Source organism: Myxine glutinosa, chromosome 2, assembly GCF_964187855.1.
Source record: "Myxine glutinosa chromosome 2, kmMyxGlut1.1, whole genome shotgun sequence".
Lineage (NCBI taxonomy): Eukaryota > Metazoa > Chordata > Myxini > Myxiniformes > Myxinidae > Myxine > Myxine glutinosa.
In genome coordinates this window covers 266,814,950-266,833,766 of record NC_136262.1, presented here as the reverse complement: position 1 = coordinate 266,833,766, position 18,817 = coordinate 266,814,950, and the positions used below count along the sequence as shown (strand labels likewise).

General features: G+C 46.7%; 1 protein-coding gene across 6 annotated transcripts in view; it reads right to left on the bottom strand.

Annotated features, from left to right (window-relative positions):
- Positions 1-18,817, bottom strand: part of PCGF3 (polycomb group ring finger 3) — a 166,688-nt gene that overhangs the window by 7,546 nt on the left and 140,325 nt on the right. For 2 of the 6 annotated variants that reach the window (XM_078772545.1, XM_078772546.1), the window contains one exon: positions 15,818-17,095. The exons of 2 other annotated variants lie outside the window; for them this stretch is intronic. In XM_078772545.1, the coding sequence (XP_078628671.1) occupies positions 17,048-17,095 (48 nt within the window). In that variant the 3' untranslated portion in view covers positions 15,818-17,047. Of the gene's footprint in view, positions 1-11,473; positions 11,639-15,817; positions 17,096-18,817 lie in introns of those variants that run through there. 2 more of the 6 variants (XM_068105720.2, XM_068105721.2) reach the window with 2 other exon arrangements.

Here is an 18,817-nt window from a genome sequence, read left to right as displayed (position 1 = left end):
CAAACTCTTCCTATATAAACGTGCGGCTCCGAAGTAACACGGCAGCGTGTGCAAAGCGACTGAGAAATAGGTGTAGCGGCCGCTTCCATGTTACAGATTCGGCGCGCACTCTTCACACACAAACGTGCGACTGAGAAAGACGTGTAGTGGCCGCTTCCATTTTGCAGAATTCAATCTTTTTTCAAAATGGGCGCCATGTACTGTTTAGATTTTGATGATTTGCGTGTGATATGATTCAACGGATGTTTATATGAATCGTTTAAAATTTAAAAAGCCTTCAATTTCTGATATTTTGTCTTTTCATTTGGGCTTCCCAATTGAAGCCCCACCCACAGGGCGGGTACCGTTGCTAGTATCTTAAAATCATCGTTAAGCACATATCCATTAGCGACCCACCTAGCACGTTCCTGGTCAGTCACAGCATCCTGGAGAGTTTTTACATCCTCCAGTGTAGGAGCTTGCTCCATTGGTGTTGAAATGCATTGGGTACTTACTGGTTCTCCATCCCTTCGAGCTGCTTGCTTAGCTGCTCCGTCTGATTTAGTGTTTCCCTGTGATACCTTATCAACGCTGTTTGTATGAGCACTACATTTTACAACTACAACCTTTGCTGGCAATTGAACAGCTTGCAACAAATCAGCTATCAGCGGGCCATGTTTTATGGGGGCTCCTGAAAAAGTTTTAAATCCTCTCTCTTTCCACATTCCAAAGTCATGCACAGCTCCCCAAGCATATCTAGAGTCAGTGTTGCGTCGCAGATTACAAACACATTCACTGTCGACTCTCTGGGCGGTCTGGTTAAATACTAATTCCAAGATGGGTGGAGGGAAGTACGTACAAGGGGATGGTTTCACAAATCTCAAATAATCAACAGAAAACACTTTTCAGATAAAGAAGTTCTGCAACCAAGAAAGAGACTGTTTCGTCAGACATGGAGGTGCCCATGTGTAGTATTCATATCTCCTTTCACTGAATCGGCATTCTTCCAGCTTGTAGAAAGTGCAAAACACCACTTTTGAAGATGAGAACCCAGATGCGGAGAGAGGGAGGAGGTGAATCAGGGTGGTGCAATGCGACCTGCCCGCATGCTATCTTCACAGCCCGAGGTCTTTCTTCACATGCAGCTTGCCAAAACATTTAAACACATCTTTCCATGTAAATCCACTATTAAAACATTAATTTGAACATTTTACCTGAAATGCTTTGCAACTCACATGACACAGCAGTCTGGATGGTAAATTTTTCCCTCCACAATATATTGTATACAAAGTGAAGCCTCGTGGAAAAAAGGTAGAACCGAGGATGCAACATAACAAAAGGAGCAGTAGAAAGAGGGGAAAATGCCGACAGCTGGGCCGAGGGAGAAAATAAACGGACACGGACAAACAAGGGATGCGGGTAACGATGGGAGGTAAGGTAGAACGCAGCGGGTGGACAAGATGGATACATAAGCAATATTTGTGGCTGGTGGGTTTGAGGACAGAGATCATGGTTTTGGATTGGGAATGATCTGATGTGGTGGTGAAGAGTTGTCCTGAAGCCTTTTTTTTGTGTACAACATCGAGGCTCGTGTATGAGCGAACAATAATCACAAAAACAAACGGGCACATGAAACATATAAAGGGAGCGGGAGACAAGATGGGGAGAGAAAGGGAAGCACACAAGTACAACAGTAGAGAACAGGGACATCAGGAGATCTGTGGGAGGGAGAGGGCTTGGGGGAGGAGGCATGGGAAGTGGGGGGGTGGGGGGGGGGGGGAGGTATAAAACACATGGACACTGCTAGGACTTCAAAGAAAGAAGTGGGTATTTCAGAAAAAGTGTATCTGGGGTGAAATTAACAGGGGTAGAAAAGATCAAGGTTTTGGATGGGGGGAAGACAAGAGATGGTGGTGAACAGCTGTTTTAAAGACCTGGAGGGAGGAGTGGGATTGAAGAGAGTGAGGGAGTTTGTTCCAGAGGCAGGAGAAAAAGAGGAATGAAAGAGTGAAGGTGAGCAGAGAGTATTGATTTTTGCAGTTTCACCAGAAGAGGGTTGCTGGCAGATCGTGTGCGACCTGTAGGAATATTTGGGGGACAGAGCACAGAGAGAGCTGGGGGAGCAAGGCCGGAGAGGAGTCGGTAGAAGACAGAAAGACCACCAACCAGCCTGCAGTGAGTGGGTGAAAGGCCCTCAGAGTTAGCTTCATCGCAGGAGATTCCAATGATTCTGAAAGCTTTGGTTTCAACAGCTGAAGCCGAGCTAGGTGTGAGGCAGGAGCACCAGCCCAGAGGGGAGAACAGTATTCCATTGAGCTGCGGATGAAAGCCTTGTACGTGGTGAGGTGCTCAGGTGTGCCAAGGAAGGACTTCGCACGAGGGAGGATGCCCAGTCGGCGACTGGCTTTGGAGGCCGGCTTGGAAATGTGGTTTTCCCAGGAAAGATCATGGCAGATAGTGAGACCCAAAAGCTTGAGTGACAGAACTTCTTGGAGAGGATTGTTGAGAAAGTAGATGGGAGGGTTGTCCAGTCTGCCTTTTCGGAGAGACATTTTATTCCACAGGCGAGACAAAAGAGGAACTAGAACGAAACTCTGTATAGAGCATACCTCGGCCAGGCTGAATAGTTTGTTTCATATCCACTAAAACGCCGGATCTGCATTCGGACCTGAACCAAAATCTAATTGTCTTGTTTTTGTCATGTAACCAACTCGTTTGTTTAGTCATAAGTCATCCACAACTTTTTTTAATATCATGTTCTATATCGTCTTTGGCCCCATCACTCATTGGTGAAGAATCACTTTAAAAATTTTAAATTATCGTTTCTGGATCCGTATTCAGATCTTCACCAATATCTAATTTCGCCCGAGTGACATACACAACCTCTCCACTGAATTTCGTCCAAATCCGTCCACAACGTTTTGAGATATCCTGTTCACAGACAAACAGACAAACAGACAGGGGTGAAAACTGACCTCGGCCACCAAAGATGGATGGAGGTTAACAAGTGAGTGAAGGTGAGCAGTGATCCTGGGTAGATGGTGCAAGTCCAGAAAGGAGGTGGTATAAGACAGAGACCACAGACCTGTCTGCATTGGTGAAGCGATAGGCCCATATATTCAGCTTCAATGCGGGAGAATCTAATAATCCTGAAGGCCTTGGTCTCCACGGCGTCAGGCTGAGCATTGTGTGAGGCAGGGGAGCCCGTGCAGAGGGCAGAACGGTACTCCACGTTGTGGATGAAGGTCTTGTTGGTGGATAGCAGTTCAGGTGTGCTAAGAAAGGACTTTGTACGATGGAGAATGCCCAGTTTTAGCTGGCGTTGGAGGCCAACTATGAAATGTGGTTTGCCCAAGAAGGATCAGGGCTGAAAGTGAGACCCAGGAGGTTGAGTAACTGAAGCTCTCCGGGAAGATTGTTAAGGAAGTCGATAGGAGGGTTTTCCAGACGGTCCTTTTGGAGAAGATAGTGAGTGTGATATTTGTCAGGACTGAAAGACATGTTCCAAGTGTTTGACCAGTTTGTGATTTTATTTCAAGGTCTGAAGAAAGCGAAGAGGATGCTGCCTACCTGTCTGAAAGATGAGGGATATCATGGCAGAAGGTGGAGTCATCAGCAAAGAGATAAAGGGGGGGGTGGGGGGGGGGGTTCCAGAGTCAGAGAGATCATTAATAGAACTGGGCCCAGAAAACTGTCTTGGGCACACCAGTCTTGAAAGGGAGAGGAGATGAAAGGATTCTGTTGAGAGCTAAGTAAGGCTACGAGAGTAGAGGAAGTCAGTAAGCGATGTGTGGAGTTGGCCTTGGATGTCATAGGCAGAGTTTGGAGAGTAAGACAGGATGCCAGACTGTACCAAAAGGATGAGCTATGTCCAGAGAGTAGGACTTGATCTCATTCATGTCTGACATTGAGTGCTTCCACCCATTGCTGGGTGAGTAGAAGCAGCATGTTCAAGGTAGTGACCTGGTCTGAAATAAAATTGATGATATGAGATGAGATTGTTGGAGAAAAGGAAAGATTTCATATCAAATGTGATGATGGATTCCACGACCTTGCTGACAATTTGAAGTAAGCTGATCAGTCTGTAGTTAAAGGGATCAGTTTTTGCTCCTTTTTATGTAGTGCATTGATTTTGGCAGATTTCCAAAAAGATAGATGAGCTAGGGCAAATGACATGGTGAAAAGAGCAGAAACAGGATGTGCAAGAGCAGCAAAGCAGGCTTTTACAACTTGAGCTGATGCCATCCAGTCTACTCACAGAGTCAGAGTCGAGCGTTGAAAGAACCTTCTCAGGTGCAAAAGACAGTCAAGGAGCAGTTGGGTACTAGACTAGACGGATTTCTGAGAAATGTGAATGTTAGGTGCATTTTTGGGTAAAAGTTGGGAACCTCACTTTTTAACATACTCAGGGTATGCTGAATTCGATTAACCCGGTTCCCAAGCCGAATTTGGAGTTTTTGACCTTCTAATTAGTATAAACAAAATGGCCGCCAAATTGCCATTTTTGGACAATTTCTTTGAACAAGCATTTATATATCATGTATATACATGCAGCTCTTTTACTTAAACTTTACAACTTTTACCCCAAAATGCACCGACAAGCTTATACATGGCCTTTTTTCATAAATCCATCTAGTCTATAGTATGGTTGGCGACATATTGAAAGAGACATTCAAACTGATATTGAAATTGGACACTATAAAATGGGAAATGGTTTTAATAAGACAATGTTTCATACAACCATTTATTCTAAAATGAAGTATACATGGCCATGAAGCACAAACATTCAGGAATGTCACACATGTTGTTTTGCCAAACTACATCAAATTCATACAAGGGGTCTGATCATCACTCTGTTGCTGACAGGCACACATTGATGTGCACCTCAACTCTGAATAGCGACGTTTGCAGCGTCGAGTCTTGCATTGCTTCTGGCATGCACAACAAATCATCTCGAGGCAACTTTCTGGGATTGGACTCAGTGACATCAGAATAGGCTCTAGTCCTGAATCACCACATTTCCATCCCATTTACACAGGTGCACGAAGGTCAGGTATGGCACAATTAGCATTTCTCCAAACCATGGCTTGATAGTGTACTCGCATCAATGGAAATGAAGAGCATCACTTGTCGGTGACATTGCTTCTGGTTTACCAGTCTTGGAGAACAACATATGTCGTGCTGAATCAACAGAGGTTGTTCTGTGCACGTTATATATTTTGCACACGAACGCTTCTGCAGATTTGATTGTCTCCTCTGTGAGTTCACCAATGCCCAAGTTCTTCAGCAGTTTATTCAAATCTCAAAAAAAACAACCTCAAAATTCGGCTTGGGAACCGGGTTAATCGAATTCAGCATACCCTAATTATGTGAAAAAGTGAGGTTCCCAACTTTTACCCAAAAATGCACCGAAAAGCTTATACATGGCCCTTCCCATAAATCCGTCTAGTCTATATGACAGGGAAGGATGAGATGAGTGGTTGGGGACACAAGATTTGGAAGCAAACACAGAATTGAGGCATTTGGCCTTGTCACGAGCAGAGTCGGCCGTGGTGCCATTTGAAGAGAGCGAAAGTATGCAAGGGGAGCATACTGCAGAGACCGATGCCTGCCAGATTAGCAGGCACTGCGGCTGTTCTCTCAGAATGGCCGGAGATTTTGACATTTACAAGCACATGATCAGAATTTTTTTTGGATACTTAGTCGAGGCTTGTATAAGAGCTAACAAGCCCTCCATAACCCCAACTGCGACATCAGATGAACCAATCGGAGTAGAGGAAGAGCAGGAGACGTTGACAAGGAATTGGTAATCACCATATCCAGAAGGGAGGATTTGACATTGACAGAAATCCAGGGGGGAAAGTTGACTGATTGAGGCAGTTCCATGGAGTCACAGAAGTCCTTTGTTGAAGTGTCATGGCCTGTGAGAGAGGTACCAACACTCAACCAATTAGAGAATTTAAATATCCTCATATGAGGAAGAGAGAGTTGGGATGAGTGGTTAAAGTTTGTGCATTTTGTCTGAGAGAGAGGCGTTGTTGGAGTCATCACTTTTGGGAGGACAGTACAACACACAGACAAACAAGAGGTGGAAGTGGAGGGGATGTCGTAACCAGAGGTACTTTTTTTTTTCTTTTTTTTTTTTTTGTTGTATACTGAATCGAGGCTCGTGAAAGAGCTAACATTTATTTCACAAACAAATCAACCAGACAAACAAAATATACAAAAAGAGGGAGCGGAGGACAAGATGGGGAGAGAAGGGGAAGCACACAACCACAACATTTGAGAGCAGGGAGAAGTGTGGGAGGGAGAGGGCTTGGGGGCAGGAGGCGTGGGAAGGGGGGGGAGGGGAGGGGGAGAGGTATAAAACACAAGGGGACCGAAATTAGCGGGGGTAGAAAAGATCAAGGTTTTGGATGGGGGAGGATAAGAGATGGTGGTGAACAGCTGTTTTAAAGACCTGGAGGGTGGAGTGGGATTGAAGAGTGAGGGAGTTTGTTCCAGAGGTGGGAGAAAAGAGGAATGAAGGAGTGAAGGTGAGCAGAAAGTTTTGATTTTGGCAGTTTAACCATAAGAGGGTTGCAGGCAGATCTTGTGCGACCTGTAGGAATATTTGGGGGACAGAGCCCAGAGAGAGCTGGGGGGGCAAGGCCAGAGAGGAGTGGTTTAGAGGTTTAGAGGTTTTAGAGGTTAGAGGTTTAGAGGTTTAGAGGATTTAGAGGTTTCAACTTTGGTTTCAACGGTAGAAGACGGAAAGACCACCAACCTGCCTGCGGTGAGTGAGTGAAAGGCCCTTGGAGTTAGCTTCATCGCGGGAGATTCCAATGATTCTGAACGCTTTGGTTTCAACAGCGTGAAGACGAGCTAGGTGTGAGGCAGGAGCACCAGACCAGAGGGGAGAGCAGTATTCCATAGAGCTGCGGATGAAAGCCTTGTATATGGTGAGGAGCTCAGGTGTGCCAAAGAAGGACTTCGCACGACGGAGGATGCCCAGTCGGCGACTGGCTTTGGAGGCCAGATTTGAAATGTGGTTTTCCCAGGAAAGATCATGGCAAATAGTGAGACCCAAAAGCTTGAGTGACAGAACTTCTTGGAGAGGATTATTCAGAAAGTGGATAAGAGGGTTTTCCAGTCGGTCTTTTCGGAGAGACATCGTAAGAGTGTGAGATTTATCAGGATTTAAAGACATGTTCCATTTGTTTGCCCAGTCTGTGATTTTGTCCAGGTCTGCAGAGAGTGAGGAGGCTGCAGACTGCCGATCTGAGGGATGAGGAATGGAGCGACAGAGAGTAGAGTCGTCAGCAAAGAGATAGAGAGGATTTTCAAGAGAGTCAGAGAGATCATTGATGAAGGTGTAAAAGGTGTAAAACCCTTTTACACCCTTTGGAAGGTGTAAAAGCAGTACACGGAGAGTGGTAAATTTAGTTATTGATGTAAATAGCATTTCTGCTTCTGGACCGTGTGTGGATCAGGCCTATAAAAGCAGAGAAGACAATAACTGGGGCGAGACACATTAATCAGGGATGTCCTGTGAGAGGAAGGATTCTGTTAAATAGATGATGTCCAGTTTAGCGGCAGCAGCCTGGATTGAGAGATCGATTAGGTTGGAACGATTCACACAGTGAAGGACAGGGAAGGAGAGGCTGCTGTGCTGATTTAATATATTGATACATGATTGGGATTTCATACTGAGACGTCACAAAGATCATATTGAGAAAGCACTTGAGAATTTCTCTTAAAACATCACTGAGAGCTGGTATTGAGAAAATGAGCTGGGACCAGTTTGAGTCATCACTGTTATTTACTATTGAGAAACCATGATGATGAAATATTGAGACATCACCCAGACCTGATGTTGAGAAATCTGAGACTTGGTGTTGAGAAATCTGAGACTTGGTGCTGAGAAATCTGAGACTTGATGTTGAGACATCACCCAGACTTGGTGTTGAGAAATCTGAAACTTGGTGTTGAGAAATCTGAAACTTGGTGTTGAGAAATCTGAGACTTGGTGTTGAGAAATCTGAGACTTGATGTTGAGACATCACCCAGACTTGGTGTTGAGAAATCTGAAACTTGGTGTTGAGAAATCTGAGACTTGGTGTTGAGAAATCTGAGACTTGGTGTTGAGAAATCTGAGACTTGGTGTTGAGAAATCTGAGACTTGGTGTTGAGAAATCTGAGACTTACTTGGTGTTGAGAAATCTGAGACTTGGTGTTGAGAAATCTGAGACTTGGTGTTGAGAAATCTGAGACTTGGTGTTGAGAAATCTGAGACTTGGTGTTGAGAAATCTGAGACTTGGTGTTGAGAAATCTGAGACTTGGTGTTGAGAAATCTGAGACTTGGTGTTGAGAAATCTGAGACTTGGTGTTGAGAAATCTGAGACTTGGTGTTGAGAAATCTGAGACTTGGTGTTGAGAAATCTGAGACTTGGTGTTGAGAAATCTGAGACTTGGTGTTGAGAAATCTGAGACTTGGTGTTGAGAAATCTGAGACTTGGTGTTGAGAAATCTGAGACTTGGTGTTGAGAAATCTGAGACTTGGTGTTGAGAAATCTGAGACTTGGTGTTGAGAAATCTGAGACTTGGTGTTGAGAAATCTGAGACCTGGTGTGGAGAAATATGAGACTTGGTGTGGAGAAATCTGAGACCTGGTGTGGAGAAATCTGAGACCTGGTGTGGAGAAATCTGAGACCTGGTGTTGAGAAATCTGAGACTTGGTGTGGAGAAATCTGAGACTTGGTGTTGAGAAATCTGAGACCTGGTGTGGAGAAATCTGAGACCTGGTGTGGAGAAATCTGAGACCTGGTGTGGAGAAATCTGAGACTTGGTGTTGAGAAATCTGAGACCTGGTGTGGAGAAATCTGAGAACTGGTGTGGAGAAATCTGAGACTTGGTGTTGAGAAATCTGAGACTTGGTGTTGAGAAATCTGAGACTTGGTGTGGAGAAATCTGAGACCTGGTGTGGAGAAATCTGAGACCTGGTGTGGAGAAATCTGAGACTTGGTGTTGAGAAATCTGAGACTTGGTGTTGAGAAATCTGAGACTTGGTGTTGAGAAATCTGAGACTTGGTGTTGAGAAATCTGAGACTTGGTGTTGAGAAATCTGAGACTTGGTGTTGAGAAATCTGAGACTTGGTGTTGAGAAATCTGAGACTTGGTGTTGAGAAATCTGAGACTTGGTGTTGAGAAATCTGAGACTTGGTGTTGAGAAATCTGAGACTTGGTGTTGAGAAATCTGAGACTTGGTGTTGAGAAATCTGAGACTTGGTGTTGAGAAATCTGAGACTTGGTGTTGAGAAATCTGAGACTTGGTGTTGAGAAATCTGAGACTTGGTGTTGAGAAATCTGAGACTTGGTGTTGAGAAATCTGAGACTTGGTGTTGAGAAATCTGAGACTTGGTGTTGAGAAATCTGAGACTTGGTGTTGAGAAATCTGAGACTTGGTGTTGAGAAATCTGAGACTTGGTGTGGAGAAATCTGAGACTTGGTGTTGAGAAATCTGAGACTTGGTGTTGAGAAATCTGAGACTTGGTGTTGAGAAATCTGAGACTTGGTGTTGAGAAATCTGAGACTTGGTGTTGAGACATTTTGGGAGTTGTTATTGAGAAATTACTGAGATTTCGTTTAAGGACATCACTGTAATTTAAGATGAAGAAATTGTAGATTTAATAGAAACATCAATGAGATTTCATATCAAGAAATCATATTTCATATCAATAAATCATATTTCATTTTGAGCCATCACTGAGATATAATGTGAATAAACCAGAGATTTAATCTTTCACATGTCACGAATTTCATATTGAGAAATCACTGAGATATCATGTTGAAACATCCCCAAGATTTTTTTTTTTCATAACAAGTCTTCAAGTCATACCAAAGAGTTAAAAAATGGTACATGCTGCTTCCTTGCTTGAAAAGGATAGATCATGGACAATCCCCAGCCCATTGGTTGGCATCCATGGGGAGGAGTAAACTCCTCCTGAGGAAATGCCCCACTGAGTGCGATGAGAAAAGCGATGCCATTGTTATGATGTCACTGGTACCCAGAGTATCCCAGGAAGCGACGTTAATGACGGCACTTTCCCCAAGCTCAGTGGCTGTTTAAGTGTTTTTCTCGTGGGTGTGCCCATGTGTGTGTGTCATTGTATATGTGTTATTGTGTGTGTTGGTGTGTGTGTGTCATTGTGTGTGTGTCATTGTGTGTGTGTGTGTGTGTGTGTGTGTGTCATTGTGTGTGTGTGTGTGTGTGTGTCATTGTGTGTGTGTGTGTGTCATTGTGTGTGTCATTGTGTAGGTGTGTGTCCGTGTGTGTGTTGGTGTGTGTGTGTGTGTGAGTCCATGTGTCTGTGCGTGTGTGTCCGTGTGTGTGTGTGTGAGTCCATGTGTCTGTGCGTGTGTGTCCGTGTGTGTGTGTTGGTGTGTGTGTGTTATTTTGTGTGTGTGTGTCATTGCGCGCGTGTGTGTGTGTGTGCGTGTGTGTCAGTGTCCGTGTGTGTGTGTGTGTGTTTCTGTGTGTTTGTGTGTGTGTGTGTGTGTGTGTGTCCACGCATGTGTGTGTGTGAGCTCTATTATGAGCCTTATCCCATGTGTTTAAAAAAAGAATGAAAATTACGACACATTTGTTTCCGGATTTGTGTTCAAAATATAAAATTCAATTGAAATCAGGATTTCTCGATCATAAAGTGACGATCGTGGACAGACAAACACGTCATCATAATCCCCTGTTGGACCTGGTCCAAAAATGGAGCTTATGGATCGGGTCTCGTCCGTCCGTCCGCAAACATATCTCGGAGACGTATGGACCGATTGTGTTCATACTTGGCACAAAGACAACACATGACGGTATTCATATGAAAATCATTTTGTTTCGTGATGCGATCAAATATGGCCGACTGGCGGCCATTTTAGTTGTAAGAAAACCCACTGTTGAACACGTCCTCAACCATTTCTTGGACATGTATTTACCGATGTTGTTCAAACATAATACACAGATAATAATGAATGGCGGGTTACATTTGCACGTAATTTTCTTTCCAGATCAGATCCAAGATGGCTGACTGGCGGCCATTTTGTTATTTAAATGTGTCCCCAACCATTTATTGAACATGGCCCGATTTTGTTCAAACTTTGCACAAAAACGATACATGAGAGTAAACATATGCAGAAGATTTTGCTTTGTATTTAACTTTTTGCCTTTAATTTAACATTTTTGCTTTTGCCTTCAACTCTGTACAGCAAAATTACTAAAACCACAGGGGCCATGACATGTTACGTCTTTTTCTTCTCGTTTCTTATCGGCCTATGGCTGCTGGTTACATCACTGCTGGGAGCGCAGCTGTGCCTCTGATGCAGTGCCCCCTGTTTTTCAATCATCTGGTACTCATTTTGCTCACCCCAGAAGGATGACAGGCGGAGTCAACCCACCTGGTGTTATTTCAACGACACGACAGGGGTTCAAAATGAAGACCCTTAGATATGAAGCAAATCACCTTATCCATTAAGCGAACACCAGGTTACAGACAGAAGTTAAGCATTTACTTAACCCAGATGTTCACTACGTCTGGATGGGGTAATGGTAGATTTGAGCTATAGTCGCTGGTGGGTGTTAAAGGTCCCACAGTAGGCCACTGTGTGCCAGTGCTCTAGCCAACATCCCTGGCAAGGTAAAGGGAAAGGGAAAGAGAGAATGGGAAAGGCAGCAAGAGAGTGAGATATTTTACAGGGCATGACCAGGCACTCACCACCCAAAAGGGTTGATCTCCAGGAGATGTTTCCATAAGATTCGAACCCACAGAGACTGATCACACACTCATCGAAATACCCAACAAACAGCAAAGGCACACAGACATCTTAGATACCTTGTGTGTGTGTGTGTATGTGTATGTGTATGTGTATGTGTGTGTGTGTGTGTATGTGTATGTGTATGTGTATGTGTGTGTGTGTGTATGTGTGTGTGTGTATGTGTGTGTGTGTGTGTGTGTGTGTGTGTGTGTGTGTGTGTGTGTGTGTGTGTGTGCCCTTTTAGGGCTTGGGGACGCATTGCTATGATGCACATGCTGATCCCAAACAGCACAAAAATCATAAAAACAGGCACAAGGGTCAACTATTCAATTTTAATAAAAAAAAATTCAACATAAAGATGTAGAAAAGAAAATGCGCAAAGGACGAGCACAAATGTGCAGTACATCGCTCTCCCATCCCAAGTGTTTCTGATTTGAAAAAAAATTCCAAGCAAAATTTTTATGAGATCAACGTTGGTTGTTGTAACAGAGTCAGGATGCAAGGTTTGCGTTCGTGTAATATTGATGATCAGTCACATCACTGCTGATGGAAACGCGAGCAATGAATCAAAATGGCGATCGGAGGGGAGTTGGCAAGCACGAGATCATCAAGAAGGAGAATCACTAAACGAAGCTCCGTCGTCAAATACTAAAGTGTAAATTGATCTTCCATGGGAGAACATTTATAATTGTCGTGATATTTTTGGATTGGATAATTAACACAAGTGGTTTGAGGACTTCGTTAGTAATAAGTGTTTCACAATTTTCAGGTAGCTCATGTGACTAGATGGAACAAAAGGTACTCGAGGAGAGACACGTCTCATCGGCAACTTCGGCAGGTGTGTGTACCTGGCAGGTGAGGATACATGGTGCGAAGCAAACGGTGTGTGCGCATAATGCTCTAAACTGCGACGAAACGAGGGGACGTTTGTCAAGAGGACCTAAGGGAATGACCCCGACGTGCACGGACTGTCTCGTTTGTAGCGAGACCTGTGCGCGGAGGACCAGGGCACCGCAGCGGGCGATGGACGCGGGGCACCGCAGCGGGCGATGGACGCGGGGCACCGCAGCGGGCGATGGACGCGGGGCACCGCAGCGGGCGATGGACGCGGGGCACCGCAGCGGGCGATGGACGCGGGGCACGGCAGCGGATGATGGAGGCGGGGCACAGCAGCGGGCGATGGATGAGGGGCACCGCTGTGGGTGATGGAGGCGGGGCATGGCAGCGGGCGATGGACGCGGGGCACCGCAGTGGGTGATGGACGCGTGGCACTGCAGCGGATGATGGAGGCGGGGCACAGCAGCGGGCGATGGATGAGGGGCACCGCTGTGGGTGATGGAGGCGGGGCACAGCAGCGGGCGATGGATGAGGGGCACCGCTGTGGGTGATGGAGGCGGGGCACGGCAGCGGGCGATGGACGCGGGGCACGGCAGTGGGCGATGGACGTGTGGCATCGCAGCGGGTGATGGAGGCGGGGCACGGCAGTGGGCGATGGACGTGTGGCATCGCAGCGGGTGATGGAGGCAGGGCACGGCAGCAGGTGATGGAGGCGGGGCACGGCAGCGGGCGATGGATGAGGGGCACCGCTGTGGGTGATGGAGGCGGGGCACAGCAGCGGGCGATGGATGAGGGGCACCGCTGTGGGTGATGGAGGCGGGGCACGGCAGCGGGCGATGGACGCGGGGCACGGCAGTGGGCGATGGACGTGTGGCATCGCAGCGGGTGATGGAGGCGGGGCACGGCAGTGGGCGATGGACGTGTGGCATCGCAGCGGGTGATGGAGGCAGGGCACGGCAGCAGGTGATGGAGGCGGGGCACGGCAGCGGGCGATGGATGAGGGGCACCGCTGTGGGTGATGGATGCGGGGCACGGCAGCGGGTGATGGATGAGGGGCATGGAGGCGGGGCACGGCAACGGGTGATGGAGGCGGGGCACGGCAGCGGGTGATGGAGGCGGGGCTCGGCAGCGGGTGATGGAGGCAGGGTACGGCAGCGGGCGATGGATGAGGGGCACCGCTGTGGGTGATGGATGCGGAATGCGCCCCTGCGACCACCACAACGAGGCGACTACGTGTACGAGCCTTGCTTTGCAAAAGATAAAAAATAATATTTTCCATTTCTCACAATACTGTATTTCTTCAATATCTCACCAAAATGAGTCATTAAAATTCTGTGCTGTACAGCATAAATAAAATATATACATATCATTACAATCGATTATTCTCTGCCCACGCTCGAGCTTTAGGAAAATCATGAAATAGGCCCATAAAAGTCCATCAGATACAAAGCAATGTTCAATGGTCAAAATTAAAAAAATAAAAACACTGCAAACTTCCACAACCGATTATTATAACCTGAATAAAAGATTCAGCCTTGTTCACAAACTATGTACAAAATTCGCAAAAACAACAGAAGGTGTGCTTCGTGTGCGAATTGAAACAAACCCAGTGTGTGGCAAGTGGGGCTCCGGTGCGTGGGGGATAGGGTGAGCGGGGCTCTGGTGAGTAGGGCTTCAGGGATCAGTGTTCCAGTGATAAGGTAGAGGAGTCGGGCTCCAGGGATCAGCGCTCTGGAAAGTTGGGGCTAGGGCGAGCAGGGCTCTGCTGAGTAGGGCTCCAGGGAGCAGTGTTCCAGAGATAAGAGAGAGGAGGGGGGCTCCAGGGATCAGGACTCCGGAGAGTGGGGGCTAGGGTGAGCAGGGCTCTGGTGTGTGGGGCTACAGGGAGCAGGGAAAGGAGTGGTGCTCCAGTGAGAAGGGAGAGGTGTGGGGCTCCAGGGATTGGGGCTCCGGAGAGTGGGGCGCCAGTGAGCAGGGAACGTGGCTCCGGTGCAGCATATTATTGCATTTCAGTTTGTTACCCTCTCGTGCACCCATTGTTGCCTTCACCGCACTCATTCCGTCTGCAGTATCGAACCGTTAAATGGATGGATTGACCAAGAGGTTGTAGTTCAGTAGTCACAGCTCAACCATTGCATTACGCTTGCCTACAAATGTTTGTTGTTGGACTTATTGTACCTCCAGAAAGTAGATCCCCCAACTCCCCTTCCCTTTAATCAAGTAAAGGAGACACACAGTGATTTTAAGTGTTCATTTAAGATCTAGATTGAACTTGTAGTGACTTTGTAAACGACACTAGATTATTAATAGTGCAATGTTCTTAATGCAAGGAGAAAAGTTAGATTAAAATGGAGGAAGGAAGAACAAGAATGGAAAAGATCAAGAAGAAAAATGTTAGAATAAGGAGGACAATAGAGATATACGAGGAGGAAGAAGGGAAATAGCAAATAAATGTGGTGTTAAAAAAGTTAAGGAACCTGATAAAGATGGCGGGTCAATGTTGAAAGTCAATGAGTAAGAGTATGGCTCCCGTACGACACACGTCCCAGCACCAGGCCTTGCACGACGACCGAAACCTGCTATCGTGATCACTGCAAACCCAGGTAACACAGACAATATAGCATGTGCTCCTTTAAGGCTTTTAAGGGGGGGTTATGGTCAATCCAAAGGCAGAGAATGTACCGTGGCCTTCAAACAGATGACTCTTAGTTTCACAGACGAACACGGACGAGGGCCAACTCCATGGGGGCAGGAAGAGGAAGCATCTCGCTTCACGTAGCCAGCTCGGCTGCAAGAGTGGCCGTCGTGCACGACAACCGCGACACCGCTCTACACCTGCAGGATAGCACTAGCAGGCTTTAATAACCAGGTTCGGTTTACAGGAAAGTGAATACTGGTGTTCTACCCGGTGCTGTGACGCAGTGGCATTCGGGATCGGGTGGGACAAGTTGGCATACCGACGATATGGCAAGTTGGAGACAGAGCTGGCCATCGACGCTTCCTCGTACCAGAGAAGGGGCTCTTGAACATAGCGACAAACGCGCTTAGTGTACTCGGGTGTAAATGCGCAGTATTCCGACTTAGAAACGATTCAAAAATCCATCCTTGTGAACCGAGTGAACCTTTTTTTGGATGCTTTTGGTGTCTGCGCGCAGGAATAATTGTTGTACTATGTACCCCCACCATGTACAAAATAATACAAAATAAAGCACCATTGAAAGCACAAAATTCGAAATTCCATGGTATGCCCACCTACAATTTCATCTCAATTTCTATGTACAAAAAGCTGTCCGACACAATTGACACGGAAATAAGAATTCAAAATAAAGAGAGAGCTCCGAGTAAAACCAATGTTTCCTAACAAGTTCAAAATCTCTAACTGAAGGCCGAGGACTGAATATTAGTGCAAAGCCACGGAATCTTGTTTTTGGAAGTGACGAAGACTTAAAGTAGTTTGTTCAAAACTATTTCTAAATAATAACACAAAACACCAATGTCCAGACTGCGATAGTTTCGACCTTTTCCGGCACAAAATGAAAAGATCCCTCATTGGAGAGAATAAGGTGCTCCTGGTGAAATGGATGACAAGACCCCCTAACGAGGTGAACACCCCGTGGTCCATGAGGAATTGCTTGCATCGCAACCGGTCTTTTCCATGACCCGGTCGCACGTGTGCCGTCAGTCGGAAAACCGAGTAGGCGAAGGAAGGTAAGGACAAGGATAAGATAGGAACGCGAAAAAGAAACCGTCTGCAAATAAAATACTATGAATGACGTGGAAAACAATGTAACAGAAATAATTAGAGCATTGCAAAGTGAATTAGAAATTTCACATTTTCAAGTAGTTTTCCTCTTGTTAATGCTGTTATAGTGCAGAAGACTGTGTGTGGAGTAAAAATACGCTCGTGGAGGTGTAACACGGGGTCGCTATGTGCGGTAGGATTGGTCCTGAGCAGGGCACAGCTTTAAAAAATAATTGCTGTCACGGATATACAGCATGCAGGCCACTGCAAATGTGCAACTTGCATCATACAAAGGGTGAAGGGCGAGGGGGGCACAGGAAGACGATGAGGAGAAAGGGTCGGGTGAAGAGAAAATGGACAAAGATAAGACGAAGAGGATAAAGAAACGTCTGGGGGGAAGGCCAAGGAGGGTTAGGTTTCGAATAGAGGGAAGAGGGATCAGAGACTATTTTTGGCTGTTGGGTGAAGCCCGAAGAAGGTACGCGTAAACATACAGCCAGTCCGACCGACTCATGTGGAACAGCAATTGTGGTCAAAAGTTGTGCTGCTCGACTACATGAGACGGCAGGCGGTCGGGTGCCTAGTGCCCGGCGAGCACGCAGACACGTCCCGACTACGGCTTGGCAAACACCCTCTACAGCTGAGGCACACGACGGCGGCCGGGCAGCCGGGCCACGTCCACGGTGTCCATGTGCTTCGGGACCTTATAGGAGCTCCATCTTGGGCCGGTAATGCAGCAGGAGTGGGGATTTCTGCAAGAGAACGTCGAGACCGTTAAGGGAACGACATTCAGGTAGGGACAAACGTCTTGCAGACACAAATAAAATTCCCTTCACCCAAAATCTCACCGTTTCATAAAAGTCTCAAGAATCCCACTCCATTTTAATGCGGCACTCAGGCGCTTGCAGTTAGACAACAGATGGTACGGAAAAGGGGAAAAGGTCAGTGGCATGGAAGTCGACGAGGCCATGGGCATTAGCGCAAATGTAGTCTGCACTGCCTCCCTCTGGCCCAAGAGGTCAGCTCAGCAGATCTAAGCCACAAATGAAATGTCTAAGTCGATGTTTGAGCTGTAGTTTGAAATGCACACCATCCTCCCTAAGAGTCATGGAACACCTTTTTCCATTTGTGAGAATTGAGCACACGTGTGTCCGATTTCAATAACCACAAATATCATTAACAGACACCGCCATGAAGATAGAGGCCTCGGTATCCAAGCAACGTGACCCGAGGGAAGAGGTAATGGAGTTCTAATGAGGAAGATATACCGTCAGAAAGAGGGCATTCGCAACAGGACAATTCCAATCAACCGAATGATCTGAAACTCAACCATGGGGACCGACACCGTCGATTAGAAAACCACATGGCACACCTGCAACCACGACCGTCAATCTGGCAGACGATCAAAACCCATCACCTCAAGAGGGAAGAGAACACAGGGATGAATTGTGAGATGGAATGCACGTTACCTTATTTCATCAATCGCCCCCGACACATAACCAAAGAGTTCAGGGAGTCGTCGGGATGGAAGGGAAGCACTACAAGTTGATCAAGTTTGGGTCCCAGTCGAGGAATGCAAAACTTCTCTTAAACTTGATCAACCTGCACTGGTGCTCGCCTGACATCCCGACGACTCTTAAACTTGATCAACCTGTACTGGTGCTCGCCTGACATCCCGACGACTCTTAAACTTGATCAACCTGTACTGGTGCTCGCCTGACATCCCGACGACTCTTAAACTTGATCAACCTGTACTGGTGCTCGCCTGACATCCCGACGACTCTTAAACTTGATCAACCTGTACTGGTGCTCGCCTGACATCCCGACGACTCTTAAACTTGATCAACCTGTACTGGTGCTCGCCTGACATCCCGACGACTCTTAAACTTGATCAACCTGTACTGGTGCTCGCCTGACATCCCGACGACTCTTAAACTTGATCAACCTGTACTGGTGCTCGCCTGACATCCCGACGACTCTTAAACTTGATCAACCTGTACTGGTGCTCGCCTGACATCCCGACGACTCTTAAACTTGATCAACCTGTACTGGTGCTCGCCTGACATCCCGACGACTCTTAAACTTGATCAACCTGTACTGGTGCTCGCCTGACATCCCGACGACTCTTAAACTTGATCAACCTGCACTGGTGCTCGCCTGACATCCCGACGACTCTTAAACTTGATCAACCTGTACTGGTGCTCGCCTGACATCCCGACGACTCTTAAACTTGATCAACCTGTACTGGTGCTCGCCTGACATCCCGACGACTCTTAAACTTGATCAACCTGTACTGGTGCTCGCCTGACATCCCGACGACTCTTAAACTTGATCAACCTGTACTGGTGCTCGCCTGACATCCCGACGACTCTTAAACTTGATCAACCTGTACTGGTGCTCGCCTGACATCCCGACGACTCCCTGAACTCTTCTGTGACGTGTCGGGGGCGATTGATGTCATAAAGTCATGAAAC